The sequence below is a fragment of the Nomascus leucogenys genome, chromosome 19 (assembly GCF_006542625.1).
Source record: "Nomascus leucogenys isolate Asia chromosome 19, Asia_NLE_v1, whole genome shotgun sequence".
NCBI classification, from domain to species: domain Eukaryota; kingdom Metazoa; phylum Chordata; class Mammalia; order Primates; family Hylobatidae; genus Nomascus; species Nomascus leucogenys.
Genome location: NC_044399.1, coordinates 69,501,195 through 69,522,224, shown reverse-complemented (window position 1 = coordinate 69,522,224; position 21,030 = coordinate 69,501,195). Strand labels below are relative to the sequence as shown.

Below are 21,030 nucleotides of genomic sequence, written 5' to 3'. Positions count from 1 at the left end.
ATTAAAGCCTCATCTTCAGGCCCAGTAGAAGATGCCAATCAAAATAACTGTATTGCTGAGACACACGGCCACAAATTAAAGCTATTAAACTCCTCAAGGCCCAGGGACTATTGCAGAAGAGGTGGGCATGTGAGATGGTAAGGGTTGATTTTGAAAAACAAAATAAATTCAGTTTCTCTATAAATTAACCATTAATGTCAAACGCACACTGATGCAAGACCAGCATAGGGGCCCCTGTGTCAGATTAACAAGGTTTTCTTGGAGCATTAACTGACTCCTTAATAAAGGTTATAAAGGTTATACAAAGGTTATGGAAGTTACATCTTATGGTCAAGATTAAAATGTTATAGACTGTTTATAAAATTTTGGGGGCCGGGTGTGGCGGCTCACACCTGTAATCCCAGCACTTTGGGAGGCCGAGTCGGGCATATCACGAGGTCAGGAGTTGGAGACCAGCCTGGCCAACATGGGGAAACCCTGTCTCTACTAAAAAATACAAAAAATTAGCCAGGCATGGTGGCAGGTGCCTGTAATCCCAGCTACTTGGGACTACAGGTAGGAGAATCACTTGAATCTAGGAGGCGGAGGTTGCAGTGAGCAGAGATCACACCACTGCACTCCAGCCTAGGCGACAGAGCAAGACTCCGCCTCAAAAAAAAATTTTTTTTTGGAAAAAATTTAATTGCTTCATGTTGTTTTTATTGGGGCTTATTGTTTGGAAAATTAAATCTCTTCTGGGATTACAGGGGAGTGCCACCATGCCTTGCTAATTTTTTTTTTTTTTTTTTTTTTTTGAGATGGGGTTTCACTCTTGTTGCCCAGGCTGGAGTGCAATGGCGCGATCTCGGCTCACTGCAATCTGTGCCTCCCGGGTTCAAGCAATTCTCCTGCCTCAGCCTCCTGAGTAGCTGGGACTACAGGTGTCCGCCACCACACCCTGCTAATTTTTTGTATTTTTAGTAGAAATGGGGTTTCACCATGTTAGTCAGGCTGGTCTTGAACTCCTGACCTCAGGTGATCCGCCGGCCTCGGCCTCCCCGAGCGCTGGGATTACAGACGCGAGCCACCTCGCCCGGCCTGTCCACGGCTAATTTTTAAAAAATCGTTTGTAGAGACAGGGTCGCACTATGTTGCTGAGGCTGGTCCTCCCACCTTCCCCTCCCAAAGTGCTGAAGTGCTGGGATTGTAAAGATGAGCAACCATGCCTGGCCCCCTGCAAATGTTATACCTCCCTGGAGGAGACAGACCCCAAGTCCACACCTCTACTCTCCTCAGTCCTACCTCCTGGCCCTCCCCTTTTCTCCCTACACACACACACACACACACACACACACACACACACACACACACACACACACACACGCCAGACACAATGGCTGGGTGGGGCTGACGAACTGGCTTCCTCCGCAGAGATCTCAATCTGGGCCCTGAGTTCCCACCCCAGAATCACAGGAACAGACACTTGGAGACCTCAGCCCTGCATTCCTTGCTCCAAGGGGCAGACAGGACAGGCTGAAAATAGCAACTGATTCCAAAAAGATAAAGGTAAATTCATGGGGACCTACTGCAGAGTTAGGGAGGGCAGCCTGCGGGAGGGTCCCTCGGTGTGAAATAGGTGTTGGCTCACGCCCGGCTCAGGAGACAGGTGGTGGTGCAAGTCCAGGGAAAGATGGTGAGACTCGATATGGAGGGACGCACGCAGCATCCCTTAGCTGAGACAGAGGCATCCAGACACCCATGCTGCCCAGCCGGGCTCTGTGCCATTGCCGTCTTGTCCTCATCCCCACCCGTGTCCACCTCACCCCTGTGAGCCCCGATCCACACAGCTGCGCAGGTAGAACCTGCGCACACACTTTCCAAGCCTGAATTTCAGCTTTTCTCCAGACCCCTTTAACCTCTGAGACCCTGGATACCTCTGTCTCCTGGGGCCCCGTGTGATATGCGCATGTGGAGAGTGGTGTGGTTTGTGAGGTAGGGGGGGTGTCCGGTTGGGAGGCGGATCTGATTCCTGTTTCCTGCCCCTACTCACTCAGCCCTGGGAGGTGACTGAGAGTGGAAGGGATTCAAGGGTGAGTGCTTGGGGCCCGAGTACCTGGGTTCCTGAGTGGGGGGTAGGGAAGGAAGTAAATGCAGGTACCCAAGAGGGGGTGGGATCCCTGAGGGGCAGGGGTTGGGGAGGAGCTGGCCAGTGGTCAAGACCACCGTGTGGGTCACTTTGCTAAATGACTTTCTGCCAGAACACAGAGGCCACTGAGCTGCAAGACCCATCATCTACAACCCCCTTGTTCTCCCCTCATCATTTCTCAAGGACCCAATCTGAGGCCTGGAGGGGTCTGACTCTCCTGCTGAGCCCTGAAGGGAGTTTGGGGGTTCCTCTGCTTCCCAGCCCTGACCCTGCAGCCTTCTTGGGATTGTAGCCTCCTTCCTGGAGGGAGGAAGAGAAACCCAGGCCGCAGTGCCTTGGCCCGACTGGTCCTCTCCTTCGGTTTGCTCTCCCAGCCACCTCTCCAGGCATCCTGGCAAGACCCATGCCTGTGCTGGGCCTCTCTCTGTGACCAGACCCGAGGGCAGGCGGGGATGATCAGACTCAGGACAGGAGAGACCGCACCAGGACCTCCTCATCTCCGGGGGTCAGAGGCTCCAGGAATCTTGATGGCAGGAAAAGGAGACTAAAAATAATCCGGAAAGGGAGAGTCCGGAGAGAGGAACTGGGAAATGGGGGGCGGAGGGCCGGTGGAGCAGGGAAACAGTGATGCACGCCTCGCAGCCCAGGCCCGGCAGACAGGCGCGCCCACGGCACCCAGACCCAGACAGCACAGAACACACATGGCACACCCACCCTGGCACCGCTATCTCAGACACTCACACCGAGAACTTCCTAAAGGGCCACACGCCACACACTGTACGCTCCACTCTTCCCCTGCCCACCCACCCGGCAAGCACAGAACTCACACACTCACAACACACCATGCCACCCCCCACACAAACCACACACAAACCTCCACAACACTCCACGGACACACGGTTCAGTGGGCAGACACGGAGCAGCTGTATCCCATATTGAGTTTTATGGATTCTCTGGAACTCCCACACCAGCCTTCCCTCCTGACTTCAAAATCCTGCCTTCCAGTGGCCTCAGTTTACCCTCCCTGCGGGGCACTAAGGGTCTTTCTCTTTCCCTCCCTCCTCCTCAGGGGATGACTCCAGCAGAGCACCTCACTCCTTTGAAGAGCACAGAGGAAGATGTCAGCCCAGTCCCTTCCTGCAGCAACACCCCCCACGCAGAAGCCGCCTCGGATCATACGCCCCCGCCCTCCTTCTCGTTCCAGGGCTGCCCAGTCCCCAGGGCCTCCCCACAATGGCTCCTCTCCACAAGAACTACCCCGAAACTCCAATGATGCACCAACCCCAATGTGCGCCCCCATCTTCTGGGAGCCCCCAGCTGCATCCCTCAAGCCCCCTGCTCTTTTGCCCCCCTCAGCTTCTAGAGCCAGCCTCGACTCCCAGACTTCTCCAGACTCACCTTCCAGCACTCCCACACCTAGTCCAGTGTCTCGGCGCTCCGCCTCCCCAGAACCTGCTCCCCGGTCTCCAGTCCCCCCACCCAAGCCCTCTGGGTCACCCTGCATGCCTCTACTCCCCATGGCCGGGGTCCTGGCTCAGAATGGCTCTGCCTCAGCCCCTGGCACTGTGCGGAGGCTGGCTGGCAGGTTCGAAGGGGGTGCTGAAGGCCGGGCTCAGGATGCAGATGCCCCGGAGCCAAGTCTCCAAGTGAGAGCAGATGTGAATGGGGAGAGAGAAGCTCCCCTCACCGGGAGTGGGTCCCAGGAGAATGGTGCTCCAGGTGAGTGTGGGGGGCGGGGGGCGCTGGGTGACCTCAATCCACCCATCTTCTTCGTTTTCAGGGCTAACAACTTTCAGGGGCTACCTTTTCAAAAATGGATTTAATGTTTGGGATATCTGGTTTCTGTATGCCGGGATTTGAAGGGAGTCAGGGTGGAGGAGATCTATAGATGCCTGGACCTTGATGTTGCAGTTGCTGGGCAGGTTAAAGATGGAGATGGTCTGGGCAGGGGTGGAGCTGGGCCGCAAGGGCTTTCTCCTTAGGCTACCCGTCTCCCACAGATGCTGGCCTGGCCTGTCCTCCCTGCTGCCCCTGTATCTGCCACACCACCCGGCCTGGCCTGGAGCTCAGATGGGTGCCTGTGGGGGGCTATGAGGAGATCCCCAGGGTCCCCCGTCGGGCCTCCCCGCTGCGGACCTCTCGCTCCCGCCCAAACCCTCCAAGCATCGGTCACCCTGCCGTTGTCCTCACATCCTACCGCTCCACTGCTGAGCGCAAACTCCTGCCACCCCTCAAGCCTCCCAAACCAACTCGTGTCAGGCAGGACGCTACCATTTTCGGGGACCCCCCAGAGCCAGATCTCGATCTGCCTTCTGAAGATGGAATCCAAACAGGTGCAGGGCCTGGGGGAGTGGACCTCTGGGCTGTGGGGTGGAGGGGGACTAAAGCCCAGCAAACTACAATCCCCAACAGGCATTGGGCTCTTTGCTTCCCTACCAGCTGCTGCTCTGGTGCTGAAGAGAGTTGTAGTTTTTATAGTAACCGTCCCTGCTGGGGCTAGAGTCGGGAGTCCTGGGCTGGGGATCCTGGAGTTTTTTTCTTTTCACTCTGGCTTCTCTCTCCAGGGGACAGTCCTGATGAAGCTCCTCGGAATGCTCCTCCAGCAACTGTGGAGGGGAGGTACCAAACACCCCCACCCCTACTCCCTGGTTCTCTCCCCACCATGCTTCTACCTGAGGGCAGACTAACCTTCAGCTCCAGCTAAATCCCACCTCCACAAAGGTGAGGGGACAAGGGCCAGGGCTCTAGAGATAAGCAGCCCTTGTTTCGAATCCCAGCTCTGACCTTTATCAATTCTGTGATCTTATAGAAGGCTGTGCGTGGTGGCTTATGTCTGTAATCCCAGCACTTTGGGAGGCCGAGGCGGGAGGATCACCTGAGGTCAGGAGTTCAAGATCAGCCTGGCTAACATGGTGAAACCCTGTCTCTACTAAAAATACAAAAATTAGCCAGGCATGGTGATGGGTGCCTGTAGTCCCAGCTACTTGGGAGGCTGAGGCAGGAGAATTGCTTGGACCCGGGAGATGGAGGTTGCAGGGAGCCAAGATCATGCCATTGCACTCCAGCCTGGGCGACAAGAGAGAAACTCCATCTCAAAAAAAAAAAAAAAAGATCTATAGCCTTCCTGGGTCTCAGTGTCCTCATCTATGAAATGGGGCTAAGCATAGGAACCACCTCATGGAATTGTGGGGATATGATATTGTGAAGAGCCGGGCCCAGAGTAAGTGGGTGCACCATTTTAACTCCCTTCCCTCACCTTGAGCTTCTATTACAATTTTTTTTTTTTTTTTTTTTTTTTGAGACGGAGTCTCGCTCTGTTGCCCAGGCTGGAGTGCAGTGGTGCAATCTCGGCTCACTGCAAGCTCCGCCTCCCAGGTTCACGCCATTCTCCTGCGTCAGCCTCTCCGAGCAGCTGGGACTACAGGCGCCCACCACCATGCCCGGCTAATTTTTTGTATTTTTTAGTAGAGACGGGGTTTCATCGTGGTCTCGATCTCCTGCCCTCGTGATCCGCCCGCCTCGGCCTCCCAAAGTGCTGGGATTACAAGCGTGAGCCACCGCGCCCGGCCTTCTATTGCAATTATTGTCTGAAAATCTATTTGGCAATCATGACCATCTCTTCTATGCTATCCAGGCTTGTTAATTATCTTAGATTCACCATTGTTATCAGAAGTTATCTGGGTCCATTCATTTATTCAACAAATATTTACTAGTGTGGTTTTTAGCTTGGGCGAGTGGGGGTGTGGTGGTGCTGATGACCAGAGCAGGGGAGATAAGGGGATGCAGGTGCTGGTGGGAGGTGTGAGAGTTTGTCCATCACGTTGAGCTTCCTTGACACACAAATAGGGCATTCCAGACAATGGTTGCTACGTGAGACGGCTGACAAGGAGACTCAGAAGTCTCTGGTCTACGATAGTTGACATAAGAATGTCAACTAAGCCCACTTAATTCAGGGGCTCCTCTCTAAAAGGCACATAAAAAGATCTGGAATTTGGGCTGGGCAAAGTAGCTTACGCCTGTAATCCTGACACTTTGCGAGGCCAAGGTAGCAGGATTGCTTGAGGCCAGGAGTTTAAGACCAGCCTGGGCAACATAGCGAGTCCTTGTCTTTCCCCTTCAAAAAAGAAAAAAAAAAAAAAAAAAGAAAAACCTGAGGTTTGATGTGGGGAGCCGTCAGGGTCCCTACATCCAACCTGCACGTGGGTTGCCCTGTCCAGCATGGGAACAAGCACCCCTGTGGTGGGCAGCAGTGGTGGCCCTGGGGACTCCCTTCCCTTTCTTTTCTCCACAGGGAAGAGGAGGGGCTAGAGGTGCTGAAGGAGCAGAATTGGGAGCTGCCCCTGCAGGATGGTGAGGGCCTCTGGACCTGAGGGTCCCTGCTGTGACCATCAAGCAGTGGGGAAGGGTTTGGGAGCCCTGGGCTTCCCTGAAGTGCTATGTTTGCCCTCTAGAACCTCTGTACCAGACCTACCGAGCAGCCGTGCTGTCAGAGGAGCTGTGGGGGGTCGGTGAGGATGGGAGTCCTTCTCCAGCAAATGCTGGAGATGCGCCCACCTTCCCACGACCCCCTGGACCTCGTAACACCCTGTGGCAGGAGCTTCCGGCTGTGCAAGCCAGCGGCCTTCTGGATACCCTCAGCTCCCAGGAGAGGCGCATGCAGGAGGTGGGAGCTGGAAGTGGGAGATGGGAAGAGGGTGCTGGGGTTGGGCTGCGTGGGTCAGGCATGGGGAGGAGGGCCCAGGGTCCTAGCTTCCCACGGTGAACTGGGCTTCCTACGACTGCCTGCTCTTCTTTCTAGAGTCTTTTTGAGGTGGTGACATCCGAGGCTTCCTACCTGCGCTCCCTGCGGCTGCTGACCGACACCTTCGTGCTGAGCCAGGCACTCCGGGACACGCTCACCCCCCGCGATCACCACACACTCTTCTCCAATGTGCAGCGAGTCCAGGGAGTCAGCGAGCGGTCAGTGGCTTTCCGTCTTTCCAGGGAACCTGCCCTTAGGCTACTGGGCACGCCCTTTCCTCTCTCCCGGGCCCAGGTCCTTCCTTCTACGGACTCGGTTAGTTCCCAGCCCTTCTCTGAAGAACCCAGGAGACCCGGCTCTCTGCCCCGCCCCATTGCTTGCTTCCCCAATTCCTTCAGGTTTCTAGCAACGCTTCTGTCCCGTGTGCGCTCTTCCCCCCACATCAGCGACCTGTGTGACGTGGTGCATGCCCACGCCGTGGGGCCTTTCTCGGTGTATGTGGATTATGTGCGTAACCAGCAGTATCAGGAGGAGACCTACAGCCGCCTCATGTGAGTGTCCCAGGGGTGGCAGGAAGCTGGGGAGAGGGGTGGGGCTGGGGCACCAGGGCCTCCAGGCAGCCGCTGGCCATGCCTGCTTCTGCAGGGACACCAACGTGCGCTTCTCCGCCGAGCTGCGCCGGCTGCAGAGCCTCCCTAAGTGTGAGCGGCTCCCGCTGCCGTCCTTCCTGCTACTGCCCTTCCAGCGCATCACCCGGCTCCGCATGCTGCTGCAGGTACCTGTCCCGGCTGCGGCGGCCGTTTCTGCCCCACCAACCCCATTGGAGAACTCTCCCGAGGGATTTGTGGCCCTCCAGCTATCACCATGCACTACTCCACCTTAAACATAAAATCCCCCAAATCATAACTCCGAATCTGGGTCTCTCAGCCTAGGACCCACCAAGCCCTACCTTAGGGGCCGTGTGCTCTTCCCCTTACCTAGACTGCCTCCAGGTCCAGGTGCAGGGAAAGCCCTCTGGCTGGAGACATGAGTTCCACACCTAGCTCTGCCACTGACTCTCTGAGTGACCTTGGGCAAGTCCCTTCTGCTCGCTGGGTCTCATGGGGAGTGTGTGAGTGGTTTTTGAGGTTGTCTCTGGCTATATTCTTCTACCCACATGCCTTCCCAGCTGGGGTGATATCACCCCCAAGGGGGTAAAAATTGGTTCTTTGGGGGTGAAAATAATCATAGTTATTCCAACAGTTGTACTCCATTAAGCTTTACTGCATAAACAGAGTTCCAGTAGATCTGTAGAATTAAACTTTCATGGTGAGGGAGATGTTTAGGGAAAATTATCTAAAAAAGGCACCTTAGTGGGGTGATGCTGGGGAAAAAAAAGTTTGAGATTTGAGACACTTTCTTCCTCCTCTTCCTCCTCCTCCTCCTCCTCCTCTTCTCCTTCTCCTTCTTTGAGACAGAGTCTCACTCTGTCACCCAGGCTGGAGTGCGGTGGCACAATATCGGCTCACTGCAACCTCTGCCTCCCGGGTTCAAGCGATTCTCCTGCCTCAGACTTGTGAGTAGCTGGGATTACAGGTGTGGACTACCATGCCCGGCTAATTATTGTATTATTAGTAGAGATGGGGTTTCACCATGTTGGCCAGGCTGCTTTCGAACTCCTGACCTCATGTGGTCCACCCGCCTCAGCCTCCCAAAGTGCTGGCATTACAGGCATGAGCCACTGCACCCGGCCTGAGACACTCTCTTCTATTGCAAAGCAGAGACTCCTTTCTAACCAGGTCGCCCAATATGGGGATCTTTAGAGCAGTGGCACGATCACGGCTCACTGCAGCCTCAAATTCCTGGGCTCAAGGGATCCTCATGCCTCAGCCTCTAGAGTAGCTGGTACTACAATGCCACCATGCCTGGCTATTTATTAATTTTTATTTTTATAGAGACAGGGTCTCACTGTGTTGGCCAGGCTGGTCTTGAATTCCTGGCCGCAAGCAATCCTCCTATCTCAGCTTCTCAAAGCTCTGGCATTACAGGTGTGAGCTGCTGAGCCCAGCGAATGGGGGGATCTTTATGTGAAGAGTTCCCAACTAGATTATCAGCGTCTTTATGATCTTACTCAGCTTTATCTATCCCCAGTGTAAACAACACAATAACAATGATGATACTAATCATAATAGCTCAATAGCTATTGAGCTTTCTAGGAATAGTTCTAAGTGCTATACACCTGTGTAACCTTACCCACAACTATGTGAGGGTAGGAACTATTATTTGTCCTACTTTAGAGATGAGAAAGCTAAGGCACAGGTCACATAACTTGCCCCAGGTCATATAGAAATAATTGATGGAGACAAAATTGTAATCTAAGCACTCTTAGCTACTCTGCTATATTGCCTGCACTAACAGTTTTGTTTAATAATTATTAAAATAATAGGAACCTTCGGGGCCGGCAAGGTGGCTCATGCCTGTAATCCCAGCACTTTGGAAGGCTGAGGCGGGTGGATCATCTGAGGTTGGGAGTTCAAGACCAGCCTGGCCAACATGGTGAAACCCTGCCTCTACTACAAATACAAAAAAATTAGCCGAGCATTGTGGCAGGTGCCTGTAATCCCAGCTACTTGGGAGGCTGAGGCAGGAGAATCACTTGAACCCGGGAGGCAGAGGTTGCAGTAAGCTGAGATCGTGCCACTGCACTCCAGCCTGGGCGACAGAGCCAGACTCCCGACAAAAAAAAAAAAAAAAAAGGAACCTTGTTTTTAACCTTTAATATGTGCCAAGAACTATGCTAAGCACTTTACATATATTACCTTCTTGAATCCTCAAAACAATGCTATTGATATGCTAGGTGGGTATTAGCCCCATTTTACAGATGGGGAAGCTGAGGCTCAGAGAGGTAACAGGACTTGCTCAGGGTTCTGCAGATGGTGAGTGATGAGGTCTGTCAGCTTTGTTGAAACTGGCCAAAGCAGGCAGGGTCCTCTGAGCTGTGGCACCTCTGAATCCCAGGGCCACAGAGCAGGGGGCCCAGTCACCCTTCCTCCTTGTCCCCAGAATATCCTGCGCCAGACAGAAGAGGGGTCCAGCCGTCAGGAGAATGCCCAGAAGGCCCTGGGTGCTGTCAGCAAGGTGGGCAGGGGGGAAGCTGAAGCAGGGGGAGGTGACAAGGTGGTAGAGAGAAATGGTAGGGAGTAGGGGGCTGCTCGCTGGGGTGGGTGACACAGCTCCCCTTACCTAGATCATCGAGCGTTGCAGCGCTGAGGTGGGACGCATGAAGCAGACTGAAGAGCTGATCCGGCTCACCCAAAGGCTGCGCTTCCATAAAGTCAAGGTACATCCCTGCCCAGGCTCCCCATCTTGCCCTGCCCCACGTTGCTGCTGCCACGCTAGAACCTCCTCTGCCTCCGCTTCCTCGCAGGCTCTGCCCCTGGTCTCCTGGTCACGGCGCCTGGAATTCCAGGGAGAGCTGACCGAGTTAGGGTGCCGGAGGGGGGGCGTGCTCTTTGCCTCACGCCCCCGCTTCACCCCTCTTTGCCTGCTGCTCTTTAGCGACCTGCTGCTCATCACTCAGCCTAAGAGGTGAGTCCTAGGGAAGGAAGGAGCCCAGGCTGGAGTGGGCAGGAGGGGTCCAGTGGGACCCCTGCTGTCCTTCTGAACGATCTCATCCCTGGGCAGTGGGCAGCGGCTACAGGTTCTGGACTATGCCCATCGCTCCCTGGTCCAGGCCCAGCAGGTTCCGGATCCATCTGGACCCCCTACCTTCCGCCTCTCCCTTCTCAGCAACCACCAGGGCCGCCCCACCCACCGGCTACTCCAAGCTTCTTCCCTGTGAGTTGTGTTTCCTTCAGAAAACACCCTTGGGACACCTATCTGACCTCTCAGACCTCCCCCCACTTCCCCAGTCTCTCTCTTCTGTGGCTCCTGCCTCAGCCCCAGAGGATCTCTTGGGCCAACTGTGACACTTCTCAATATCCCCACCAGATCAGACATGCAGCGCTGGCTGGGAGCCTTCCCGACCCCAGGCCCCCTTCCCTGCTCCTCAGACACCATCTACGAGGACTGTGGTGAGTATCCCCCTAGAGGGGAGGAGGGAAGAAAAAGTGAGTCTTAGAGGAATATGGGGGAGAAGCTAAACAGAATCACTTTAATGTCACCCACCCCCAACCAGACTGTTCCCAGGAACTGTGTTCAGAGTCGTCTGCACCTGCCAAGACTGAAGGACGGAGCCTGGAGTCCAGGGCTGCCCCCAAACACCTGCACAAGACCCCTGAAGGTGAGAAAGTCTTTCATTTATTTATTTTGTATTTATTATTATTATTTTTTGAGACAGAGTCTCATTCTGTCAGCCAGGCTAGAGTGCAGTGGTGTGAGCTTGGCTCACTGCAGCCTCTGCCTCCTGGGTTCAAGGGATTCTCCTGCCTCAACCTCCCAAGTAGCTGGGATTACAGGCACCCACCACCACGTCTGGCTAATTTTTGTATTTTTAGTAGAGATGGGGTTTCACCATGTTGGCCAGGCTGGTCTTGAACTCAGGTGATCCATCCGCTTCCACCTCCCAAAGTGCTGGGATTATAGGCATGAGCCTCCGGTGCCCAGCCTTATTTCTATTTTTTTTTAATGGAGGTGGGGGTCTCACTATGTTACTCAGGCTGGTCTTGAACTCCTGGGCTCAAGTGATCCTCCTGCCTCAGCCTCCCAAAGTGCTGGGATTACAGGCATGAGCCACTGCGCCTGGCTGTGTTTCATTTATTCATTCAATAAATATTTATTAAGCACCTACGAAGTGCCACTTGCTGTTCTAGGGACTGTGAATCAAACATATCACACTTCCTTCCTTGCTGGAGCTATGTTCTAGCAGAGGAGGCAGACGATAAACAATGAGCAAAATAGATAAGTAAATTATAAAGTATATGTGAAGGTGATGAGTGTTATGGAAAAAAAAAAAAGTGAGCAGAGCAAAGAAGGTCAGGAGTTCCAGGGTTGCGCAGACTGAAATTTTCAATAGGGAGGCCGAGGTGGACCTCACTGAGAAGGCAGCATGAAGCTTCATGGAGCTAATTTAGGCCCATGGTGTCTGGGGGAAGAGTGTCCCAGCTGGAGGCAGCAGGCAGTGCAAAGGCCCTGCAGCTGGTGTGTGACTGAGGAACTGTAAGGAGGCCAGTGTGGCTAGCAGGAGAGAGAAAGGGGGAGAAGCAAATGAGGTCATAGAAGTGGCAGGGATGGGATCACGCAAGATCTGACAGGTCCCTACAAGGACTCCACCTCTTTCTCCAAGAGACATGAGCAGCCATTGCAGGGCTTGACGGAGGAGCAGCCCAGACCCTCTCCGAGCTGCTGTCACCTCCACTTCTGATGCCCTTTCTAGCGATGCTCCAGGCTTGTCCATGAATTCCCACAGCTACAGTGACCCTGAAGGCCTGAGACCACATGAGGCCCCCTTTCCCACCTGATCCCTGCTCCCACCTCACTGGAGCCCCTGTCTTTCTTCCCCCAGGTTGGCTGAAGGGGCTTCCTGGGGCCTTCCCTGCCCAGCTGGTGTGTGAAGTCACAGGGGAACACGAAAGGAGGAGGCACCTTCGCCAGCACCAGAGGCTTCTCGAGGCTGTTGGACCTTCTTCAGGCACCCCCAATGCCCCCCCACCCTAATGCAGGCTGAGGAGGGGGCACAGGTTGGGAGACACTTACCAGTGTGGCACGGAGAGAACAAAGCCCATTCATCCATTGGATTCACTGTCAGTGGAGATACTACCTCTTGTGACAACCAATAGAGATTGAGCTTCAGGACAGGGCAGCCAATGAAAACGGCTGCCTGAGCCCACAGCAATAAGAATGAATGAGGATGCCTTGAATGTATGGCCAATGGAGACAGAGGCTTAGTGCAGAGCAGCCAATGGGTACTGAGCTGGCAGAGCCTACGGCCAATGAGTATTCCTGCTATGCTCAGGGCCAAGGAAGACAAATCTAGGTCATGGCAGTTGAAAAAGGGCCTCATTGGAGATAAAGTCCTAGGATAAAATTGGGAACAGGAATGAGCAGGAAGCCAACCAGCCAAAGAAAATGGTGATCTGGACCCAAGAGACCAGTAGTCACCCTCCTTGTTTCTTCAGCAATGACTGGTCCTGTCTTTTGAGTCTGGGAAATACTAGTTTCCATACCTGGATGCTTCCTGTGCCCTCTCAAGCCAGTTCTTCTCTTCCAGAAGAATTCAGAGTGTGTGTCTCAGAAAATCTGTGTGTGTGCACGTGCATGTGTAGATGTGTGCGTATATGTATCAGGGAAGGCATTCTGCTGACTGTGGTGTGTGTGTGGTGATTGTGCTCCTCACCCACAAATGACTGAGTGCTCCATTTCTTCCTTTACCTCCCATTTTTCCTATTACTCGCTCCAAGAAAGATGCTAAGTCTGAGCTCCAGAAGAGACTGTGTTGGGTGTGGCTTGGCACCCAGGGGATGAGAGCCCTGAGCTCTGGGTCTCTTGGAGGCTAGGGTTCCGTGGCAGTTGCAGGGCAGTGTTATGGAGTAGCCAACAGCCTGGCAGAGGAGCCCAAGGGACTGAAGAAGGCCAGTAGCTGGGTCCTGAGGCCCCTGAAGTCTGCAGGCCCTTCTTCTTGCCCCAAATACTGGCCTCCATAATTCCTGCCTGCAGATCCCTCAACTGGAACTACAATCCACCAGCCAGCTTCAGCCTTGAGCTTCGGAACCACATTAGATCCTGCATCTGGGTGAAGAAACGGGAGCTGTGGACCACAGGCCAGCCAGTGAACCTCCCGGTCTTTCTTGCCTTTGTCCTGATCCTCTCGCAGAAACACTGGGCCAAACAGTGGGGAGAGATTGGAGAGTGGGTGTGGCTGCCCAACCCCATCCAGAGCATCTGCTTCCAGATGAGCAAATGCCTCGCATGATACCAGAGGAGGTGAGGAACAGAGACAGCAAGGCAGACAGTGGCTGGCAGGGGGGCCCAGGCCCGGGACGAGGCCTCCCCTTCAGCTCAGGCACAGCAACTTGCCCAGGACTGACATTGTCACACTGACTGCAGGAGGCACAGGGACTCCGGGAGACTCAGAGGGCAAAGAGCACTGGTATTTGGCATGTCCACGACGTTGGAGACTCCCCCAGCAGGGTGCCTGACATGTGGGGAACCCTCAGTAAATAGTGGTGCATTTGTATTGAGGCTCTCCGGGGAAGTGTGTGCTTATAGGAGCAGTGGTCTCCAAGTGTGGTTTATAAGGGGGATGGGGTTGCTTGGAAAGGGGTCCAGAGCAGGGGTCAGTTCTGTTGGGAACTGGGGCTTGAAGGTCATGTGCAAGACCTGAGGGTGTCAGCCCACTCACAGTTCCTGAGGGATCTCAGGTGGTGGTGGTGGTGGCGATGGTGGTGGGTTTGCAGCAGCTGTGGTTGGGGGCTGTTGCAGGCTGGGCACTGCCTGGGGCTCTGGCAGGGGATGAAAATGCAGCAAGAAGGATAAAAAGGGCAGTCAGGGCTGGGCACGGTGACTCGCACCCGTAATCCCAGCACTTTGGGAGGCCGAGGTGGGCAGATCACTTGAGCTCAGGAGTTTGAGACCAGCCTGGGCAGCATAATGAAACCCTGTCTCTACAAAAAATACAAAAATTACCCAGGCGTAGTGGCATGCGCCTATAGTCCCAGTTACTCGGGAGGCTGAGGCAAGAGGATAGCTTAACCCCGGGAGGTCGAGGCTGCAATGTGCCATGTTCGCATCACCGCACTCCAGCTTGGGTGACAAAGCAAGACCCTGTCTCAAAAAAAAAAAAAAAAAAAAAAGCCGGGCGCGGTGGCTCACGCTTGTAATCCCAGCACTTTGGGAGGCCGAGGCGGGCGGATCACGAGGTCAGGAGATCGAGACCACGGTGAAACCCCGTCTCTACTAAAAATACAAAAAAATTAGCCGGGCGTGGTGGCGGGCGCCTGTAGTCCCAGCTACTCGGAGAGGCTGAGGCAGGAGAATGGCGTGAACCCAGGAGGCGGAGCTTGCAGTGAGCTGAGATTGCACCACTGCACTCCAGCCTGGGCGACAGAGCGAGACTCCGTCTCAAAAAAAAAAAAAAAAAACAAAAAAAAAATTAATAAGTAAGATAAGATCAGGCCAGGCATGGTGGCTCACCCCTGTAATCCCAGCACTTTGGGAGGCTGAGGTGGGCGGATCTCTTGAGGTCAGGAGTTCAAGACCAGCCTGGCCAACATGGCAAAACCCTGTCTCTACTAAAAATACAAAAATTAGGCCGGGTGCAGTGGCTCATGCCTGTAATCTCAGCACTTTGAGAGGCCGAGGCGGGCGGATCACCTGAGGTCAGGAGTTCGAGACCAGCCTGGCCAACGTGGTGAAACCTTGTCTCTATTAAAAATACAAAAATTAGCTGGGCGTGGTGGTGCATGCCTGTAAGTCCCAGCTACTCGGGAGGCTGAGGCAGGAGAATCCTTCGAACCTGGGAGGCAGAAGTTGCAGGAGGTTGCAGTGAGCTGAGATGGCGCCATTGCACTCCAGCCTGGGTGACACGGTGAGATTCCATCTCATAAAACAAGGGCCGGGCGCAGTGGCTCATGCCTGTAATCCCAGCACTTTGGGAGGCCAAGGCGGGTGGATCACCTGAGGTTGGGAGTTTGAGACCAGCCTGACCAATATGGAGAAACCCCGTCTCTACTAAAAATACAAAATTAGCGGGGCGTGGTGGCGCATGCCTGTAATCCCAGCTACTCGGGAGGCTGAAGCAGGAGAATCGCTTGAACCCAGGAGGCAGAGGTTGCAGTGAGCTGAGATGGCAGCATTGCACTCCAGCCTGGGCAACAAGAGTGAAACTCCATCTCAAAAAACAAAACAAAACACCCCCTCCACAAAAAAAAAACAGCAGTAAGATAAAATCAGTAAGCAGTAAGCAGAAAATACAGCAAGGGCTGTGGCATAGAATGTTGTGTGTGTATGTTTTGGGGGAGGGTGGTGGCTTTAGGGAAGATCCTGGAAGAGATAACATTTGAACTGAGACCCAGATGACTTCCAGAGGAAGTAGCCCTGGGAAGATCTGGGGAACGAGCATTCGAATGGGGAAACAGCGGGGGATAGTCCAGGAGCAGAAGGTAGTGGTAGTGGGGATGGGAGTCGGTGCACGTGCCCCTTCAAGTGTCCTGGTAGGTGGAGCCCCTCCCCACCAACGTCTCTCTCCCTCTTTGGCATAAGATGGAGACACACTGGGATACTCAGACAGACAGACATCCGGGGGCAGACATGTGCCTCATACACCTTCTCTCCTGGCTCCTCATCCCTTACTGGAGTCCTGCCACTAAGAAAGCCCCCATGCTCCAATTCAGATGTTCTGAGGGTGGGATAATGGGGAGATACTGACCAGGTAAAGGTTATTTTGGAGACATAAAGTTGCATAAAATACAACCATATGTTCCAAAAGAGACTGAGAAGACAGGAAGGGAGGGGACTGCCATGTTTCCTGACTTTTGGGGGTTGGATTCTGTTATCTCGGAGCCCGCTTTCCATTTTGGGGTGACCCGAGTGTGTTTGTCCTGAGGGGTCTGCATTCTGCTGGCCTGTCTAAGGGGGCCGAAGGGCATGAAACACAGCTATATGGGAAAGGGGCGGATGTGGGGGAATGAGGACCACAGCAAGGAGAGCGTGGATAGACAGAAGATGGGAATGGGGATGGGGTAAAGAGGACAGAAGAGGGAAGCTGATGGGGGGTGTTGCAGGACAGGTGGCAGGAGGTAACTCAGCTCATTCCAAATTGTCTCCCTCCCCATCCCTCAGGCATCTCTGCTATGGGTGTCCAGCGTCCCCTCCCTCCTGTGTTCTTCCTGACCCTCTGGGTTGCCTCCTGCAACTTCCTCATAGGTGGCATAGGAGGGCCTGTGGGAGAAGCCTCTCAGTGGTGCCCTGTCTGCGTTCCAGGCATGCTGGTGGGGGTAGTACAGAGAGGTTCACTGAGTTAGCTGGGGAGCCCTAGAGCCACTATCACCTTATTCCCTCACAGTCTATCATGCTGCGGAGGTGGAGGAAACCAACATTTCCACAGGCTCAGGAAAGGTGCAGGCGTCCCGGGGGGAGATTCCTGAGGCGACAGGGTGGGAAAGCTGGCCCCAGTTGGGGACCTCTCTCTGAGTCAGTGTGGGCACTCTTTACCCGTGGCCCTGCTCCTCATAGCTGAAGCCTCCATATTCTGGGAGTCAATTGTCAACCTAAAAGGAAGAGCCTGAGGCACAAAATATGGTTGAAAGCGTTTACTTGAGCCCAAGGGGGCCAGGCACGGTGGCTCACGCCTGTAATCCCAGCACTTTGGGAGGTCGAGGCAGGTGGATCACCTGAGGTCATGACTTCGAGACCAGCTTGGCCAACATGGTGAAACCCTGTCTCCACTAAAAATACAAAAAATTAGCTGGGTGTCATGGTGCCCACCTGTAATCCCAGCCACTCGGGAGGCTGAGGCAGGAGGATCGTTTGAACCCAGGAGATGGTGGTTGCAGTGAGCCGAGATCATGTCACTGCACTCCAGCGTGGGTGACAAGAGTGAGACTCTATCTCAAAAAACAAAAAACAAACAAACAAACAAAAAACAAAGGGAGGACAGCTGCCAGGAAGGCTCAGACCCAAGTAACCCTTAGATATGAGCTCCATTAGGGCTTTGTTACAAGCAGGTTTTCAAAGGCAAAAAAGGGGGACAGGGAGTAGGCTGTGGGCTGACACAAAGTTGTTAGGAATTCTCATTGGTTTAAAGGAACCTCTTTGATTAGTGATTGGCTATATACTGTTAAGCTATAGGGAATGGGTTATAGTGTCCAGTGTGGCATTACTAGGTTAATTCATAGCTACTTATGGCAATAGCAAGCCAATGCAAGCAGTTCAAGAGGTGAATACATAGCTCAAAGGGGTAATGGGATGTCACTGTTGTCTCATTTTAATTCCTCTCTGGCCCTGATGTTTTTTTTTTTTTTTTTGTCACAAGGTTTGGCTTTGTCACCCGGGCCGGAGTGCAGTGGCACGATCTTGGCTCACTGCAGCCTCGACCTCCTGGGCTCAAGCGATCCTCCTGCCTCAGCTTCCTGAGTAGCTGGGGCCACAGGCAGGAGCCACCACACCCGACGGATTTCTGTATTTTTTGTAGAGACGGCGTTTCGCCATGCTGCCCAGGCTAGTCTGGAACGCCTGGGCTCAAGCGATCCTCTCGATGGGCCTGATAATTTTAAAAGCCTTGCCTTCCTCAGATAAAAAGTTTTTCTTTTCCTACAAGATAAGGCAGATAGTAAAGGGCACGGGCCTCTCTCTGAGCTGGCCTTCTGTGGGCTCCGGGTCAACATCTCTGTGGCCAACATCGCAGATAAGCGGGGGTGGGAGTTGCAATCATGCCCACAAGCAACAGAGGAAAGAGAGGAACCTCGCCCTCTTCCCCTCACGCCCCGGCCCCCCAAGCCTGCTCACTAGCTCTCTCCTCCTCCTTCCACCCGCAAGGAACCCTCCAGCCCACTTCCTGTGATCCTTTCCGGAACCCTTCTGCCTGGCTGGCTCTCCAGCCATCTCAGAAAGCTTCTCTTTCCTCCCTCCATGCTCGCAGGTTCAGCTACAGAGGTAACTACAGGCTCAGGTTCTCCAGGGTGGCCAGCCCACAGTCCCGGTGCAGCAGTGCCTCTCCCGCGACAGCTCCACCGCGAGCCTGGCGGGTTCCCGACCTTGCTCCCCAGCACGTCCTCTCCAAGCCACGGTCTCACCACCCTCCAGCAGCCTCGGGCGACACCAAAGGGAGCAGAGCGCTGGAGCTCCTCGAGGTCCCACCGACCCTAGCGGGGCTCCCCGCATCCTCCGGGGCGTGGCCAGGCCCCGCTCTGGCCCCGCGCCCGCCCCTCCCGCGGGGCTGCCCCTGGCTCTCTGCGGGAGACCCGGACTCAGTGAGTGAGCGCAGCGCTTCCTGCAGCGGGGTCTCAGCACGTCTTCTGGCCGGACTCTGGGGTCTCCTGGCCTGGCTATGTCTCCTGGTTCTCAGCGCTCGCCTGCCACGCGGGGCGGAGTGTGGGAGTGGGCTGCTCCCGCGGAAGACTCCTGGGGAAGTTGAGGCACTGGCTCCCGCTGTCCAGAACACTGCCATTCCGACGTCCCCTGAGCGCGCCACTCCTCCTTCCCACCCACCCGCAGCACTCTCGAGGTCGCAACGGCAGTCACCAGCTCCCGGGGCCTGCGTTCAGCTGCTTGATCCTACTAGGTTTGGCTTCGGACCCGAATGGGTCGGCTCCACGCCCGATGGAGTTTTTCAAGCTGGTGCCTGCACATGCCCCCGCCGCGGGGCATGGAGCCGTGGGCTGCGCCCGAACTGCCTCACAACCACCGCTGACCGAAGCCTCTCCCACTCCGTCCACCGTTAGAAACCTGAAGCTGCCCTCTGTGAGAAAGCGTTGGGATTGAATCCAGACTTTGGGGGAACCTTAACAATAAGGAATACAAAATATTGACTAAAAATTGGATTTGAAAGTGACGCTGAGTTGTTGTTTTAGACGGAGTCTCACACTGCCGCCCAGTCTACAGTGCAGTGGCGTGATCTCGGCTCACCGCAACCTTCGCCTCCCTGGTTCAAGCGATTCTCCTGCCTCAGCCTCCCGAGTAGCTGCGACTACAGGCGTGCGCCACCACACCCGGCTAATTTTTTATATTTTTAGTAAAGACAGGGCTTCACCATATTGGCCAGGCTGGTTTTGAACCCTGGATCTGATGATCTGCCCCACTCGACCTCCCAAAGTGCTGGGATTACAGGCGAGGCACTGCGCCCAGCTACTCTTCCTTGATTTAAGACAACCCTTGGTTATTGTGATTGGGTCGAGATGGGTATGTGTCCCAATTTGGACCAATGAGTTCAGAGACAGTTAATTCGAGACTCACCCAATAGCCACTTGAATGAGCCATTCTCTCTTCCCCTGGACATTGTGGTGTGAGGATAAAAGGTTTGGATCAGTGGCTGCCATTTTAGTGCAGTGAGAGGCAGCTCGGAGTTGCTAGGGAGGCCACTGGATACAGCCTGATGAAGGAGCCAACACCACAAAACTGGAAATGGAGAGACAAGGGGAAAGCCGGGTCCTTGTTATCATCACTTGAGTTCCAGGATCAAGTCTCATCTGAAGCTTATATCTTGATTTTTCAGTTATTTTTGTTTGTTTGTTTGAGACAGGGTCTCGCACTGTTGCCCAGGCTGGAATGAAGTGGCACGTTCTCAGCTCACTGCAACCCTCTGCCTCCTAGGTTCAAGCTATTCTCATACTTCAGCCTCTTTAGTAGCTGGGACTACAGGCACGCGCCACCATGCCAAGCTAATTTTTTTTTTTTTTTTTTTAGATGGAGTCACCCTCTGTCGCCCAGGCTGGAGTGCAATGGCATGATCATGGCTCACTGCAACCTCCGCCTCCCGGGTTCAAGTGATTCTGTTGTCTCAGCCTCCTGAGCAGCTGGAATTGCAAGTGCCTGCGATCACGCCCCGCCAATTTTTGTATTTTTAGTAGAGATGAGGTTTCACCATGTTGGCCAGGCTGGTCTCAAACTCCTGACCTTAGGTGATCTGCCTGCCTCGGCCTCACAAAGTGCTGGGATTACAGGCATGAGCCACTGAGACCAGCCTGGATTTTTCAGTTCTATAGGTCATTAAATTCCCTTTATCCCTTAAACCAGTTTGAGTCTCCTTTCTTTTATTAGCTACAGAGTCCTAACTGATTCAGATAAGCTACAATACAATAGTACTCTTAGCTATTCCAGAGAGGCCATTTATCTCACTGGCAGCTCTTCCTCTCCTGTGTGCATTCCTGTTCAGACTCTGTGGATCATGCAATGGATTCCCAAATGGTAGGATGCAAATCTGAGGTGGGCAGGTCCACCTCAAGTCTGCCTGCTTGTTACAATATGTAGCTTTGCCAAAGTTGCTTCAATTTGGTCCTCATCATGGCTTGCCATTTTATTTAAGATGAGACCAGGCCGGGCGTGGTGGCTTACGCCTGTAATCCCAGCACTTTGGGAGGCCAGGGCACGTGGATCACTTGAGGTCAGGAGTTCGAGACCAGCCTGACCAATATGGTGAAACCCCATCTCTACTAAAAATACAAAAATTAGTTGGGTGTGGTGGCACATGCCTGCAATCCCAGCTACTTGGGAGGCTGAGGCAGGAGAATCGCTTGAACCCGAGAGGTGGAGT

The 21,030-nt window shown here is 54.1% G+C and overlaps 1 protein-coding gene across 2 annotated transcripts; it reads left to right on the top strand.

The window, feature by feature from the left end:
• The first annotated feature begins 1,439 nt into the window (after positions 1 to 1,439).
• On the top strand, positions 1,440 to 14,024 carry ARHGEF15 (Rho guanine nucleotide exchange factor 15). Of its 2 annotated transcripts, none has more exons than XM_003274653.3 (16): positions 1,440 to 1,545; positions 3,195 to 3,844; positions 4,126 to 4,458; positions 4,690 to 4,744; positions 6,417 to 6,475; positions 6,577 to 6,788; positions 6,924 to 7,084; positions 7,265 to 7,417; positions 7,512 to 7,641; positions 9,909 to 9,983; positions 10,093 to 10,185; positions 10,273 to 10,433; positions 10,530 to 10,682; positions 10,836 to 10,918; positions 11,023 to 11,127; positions 12,349 to 14,024. In XM_003274653.3, exons 2-16 carry the CDS (start codon positions 3,244 to 3,246, stop codon positions 12,498 to 12,500), a joined length of 2,526 nt encoding a protein of 841 aa, XP_003274701.1. In that variant the 5' UTR covers positions 1,440 to 1,545; positions 3,195 to 3,243; the 3' UTR covers positions 12,501 to 14,024. The 2 variants fall into 2 exon arrangements, with proteins under 2 accessions (XP_003274701.1, XP_030656087.1); XM_030800227.1 differs by lacking the exon at positions 1,440 to 1,545 and adding an exon at positions 2,028 to 2,069.
• The last annotated feature ends 7,006 nt before the right edge of the window (positions 14,025 to 21,030 follow it).

Excerpts from the sequence above, each read along its gene's own strand:
- ARHGEF15 (XM_003274653.3), top strand. The coding sequence starts at position 3,244 with ATGTCAGCCCAGTCCCTTCCTGCAGCAACACCCCCCACGCAGAAGCCG. Across the intron at positions 3,845-4,125 it reads CCAGGAGAATGGTGCTCCAG|ATGCTGGCCTGGCCTGTCCT; the intron begins GTGAGTGTGGGG and ends CGTCTCCCACAG. Across the intron at positions 7,085-7,264 it reads GTCCAGGGAGTCAGCGAGCG|GTTTCTAGCAACGCTTCTGT; the intron begins GTCAGTGGCTTT and ends CAATTCCTTCAG.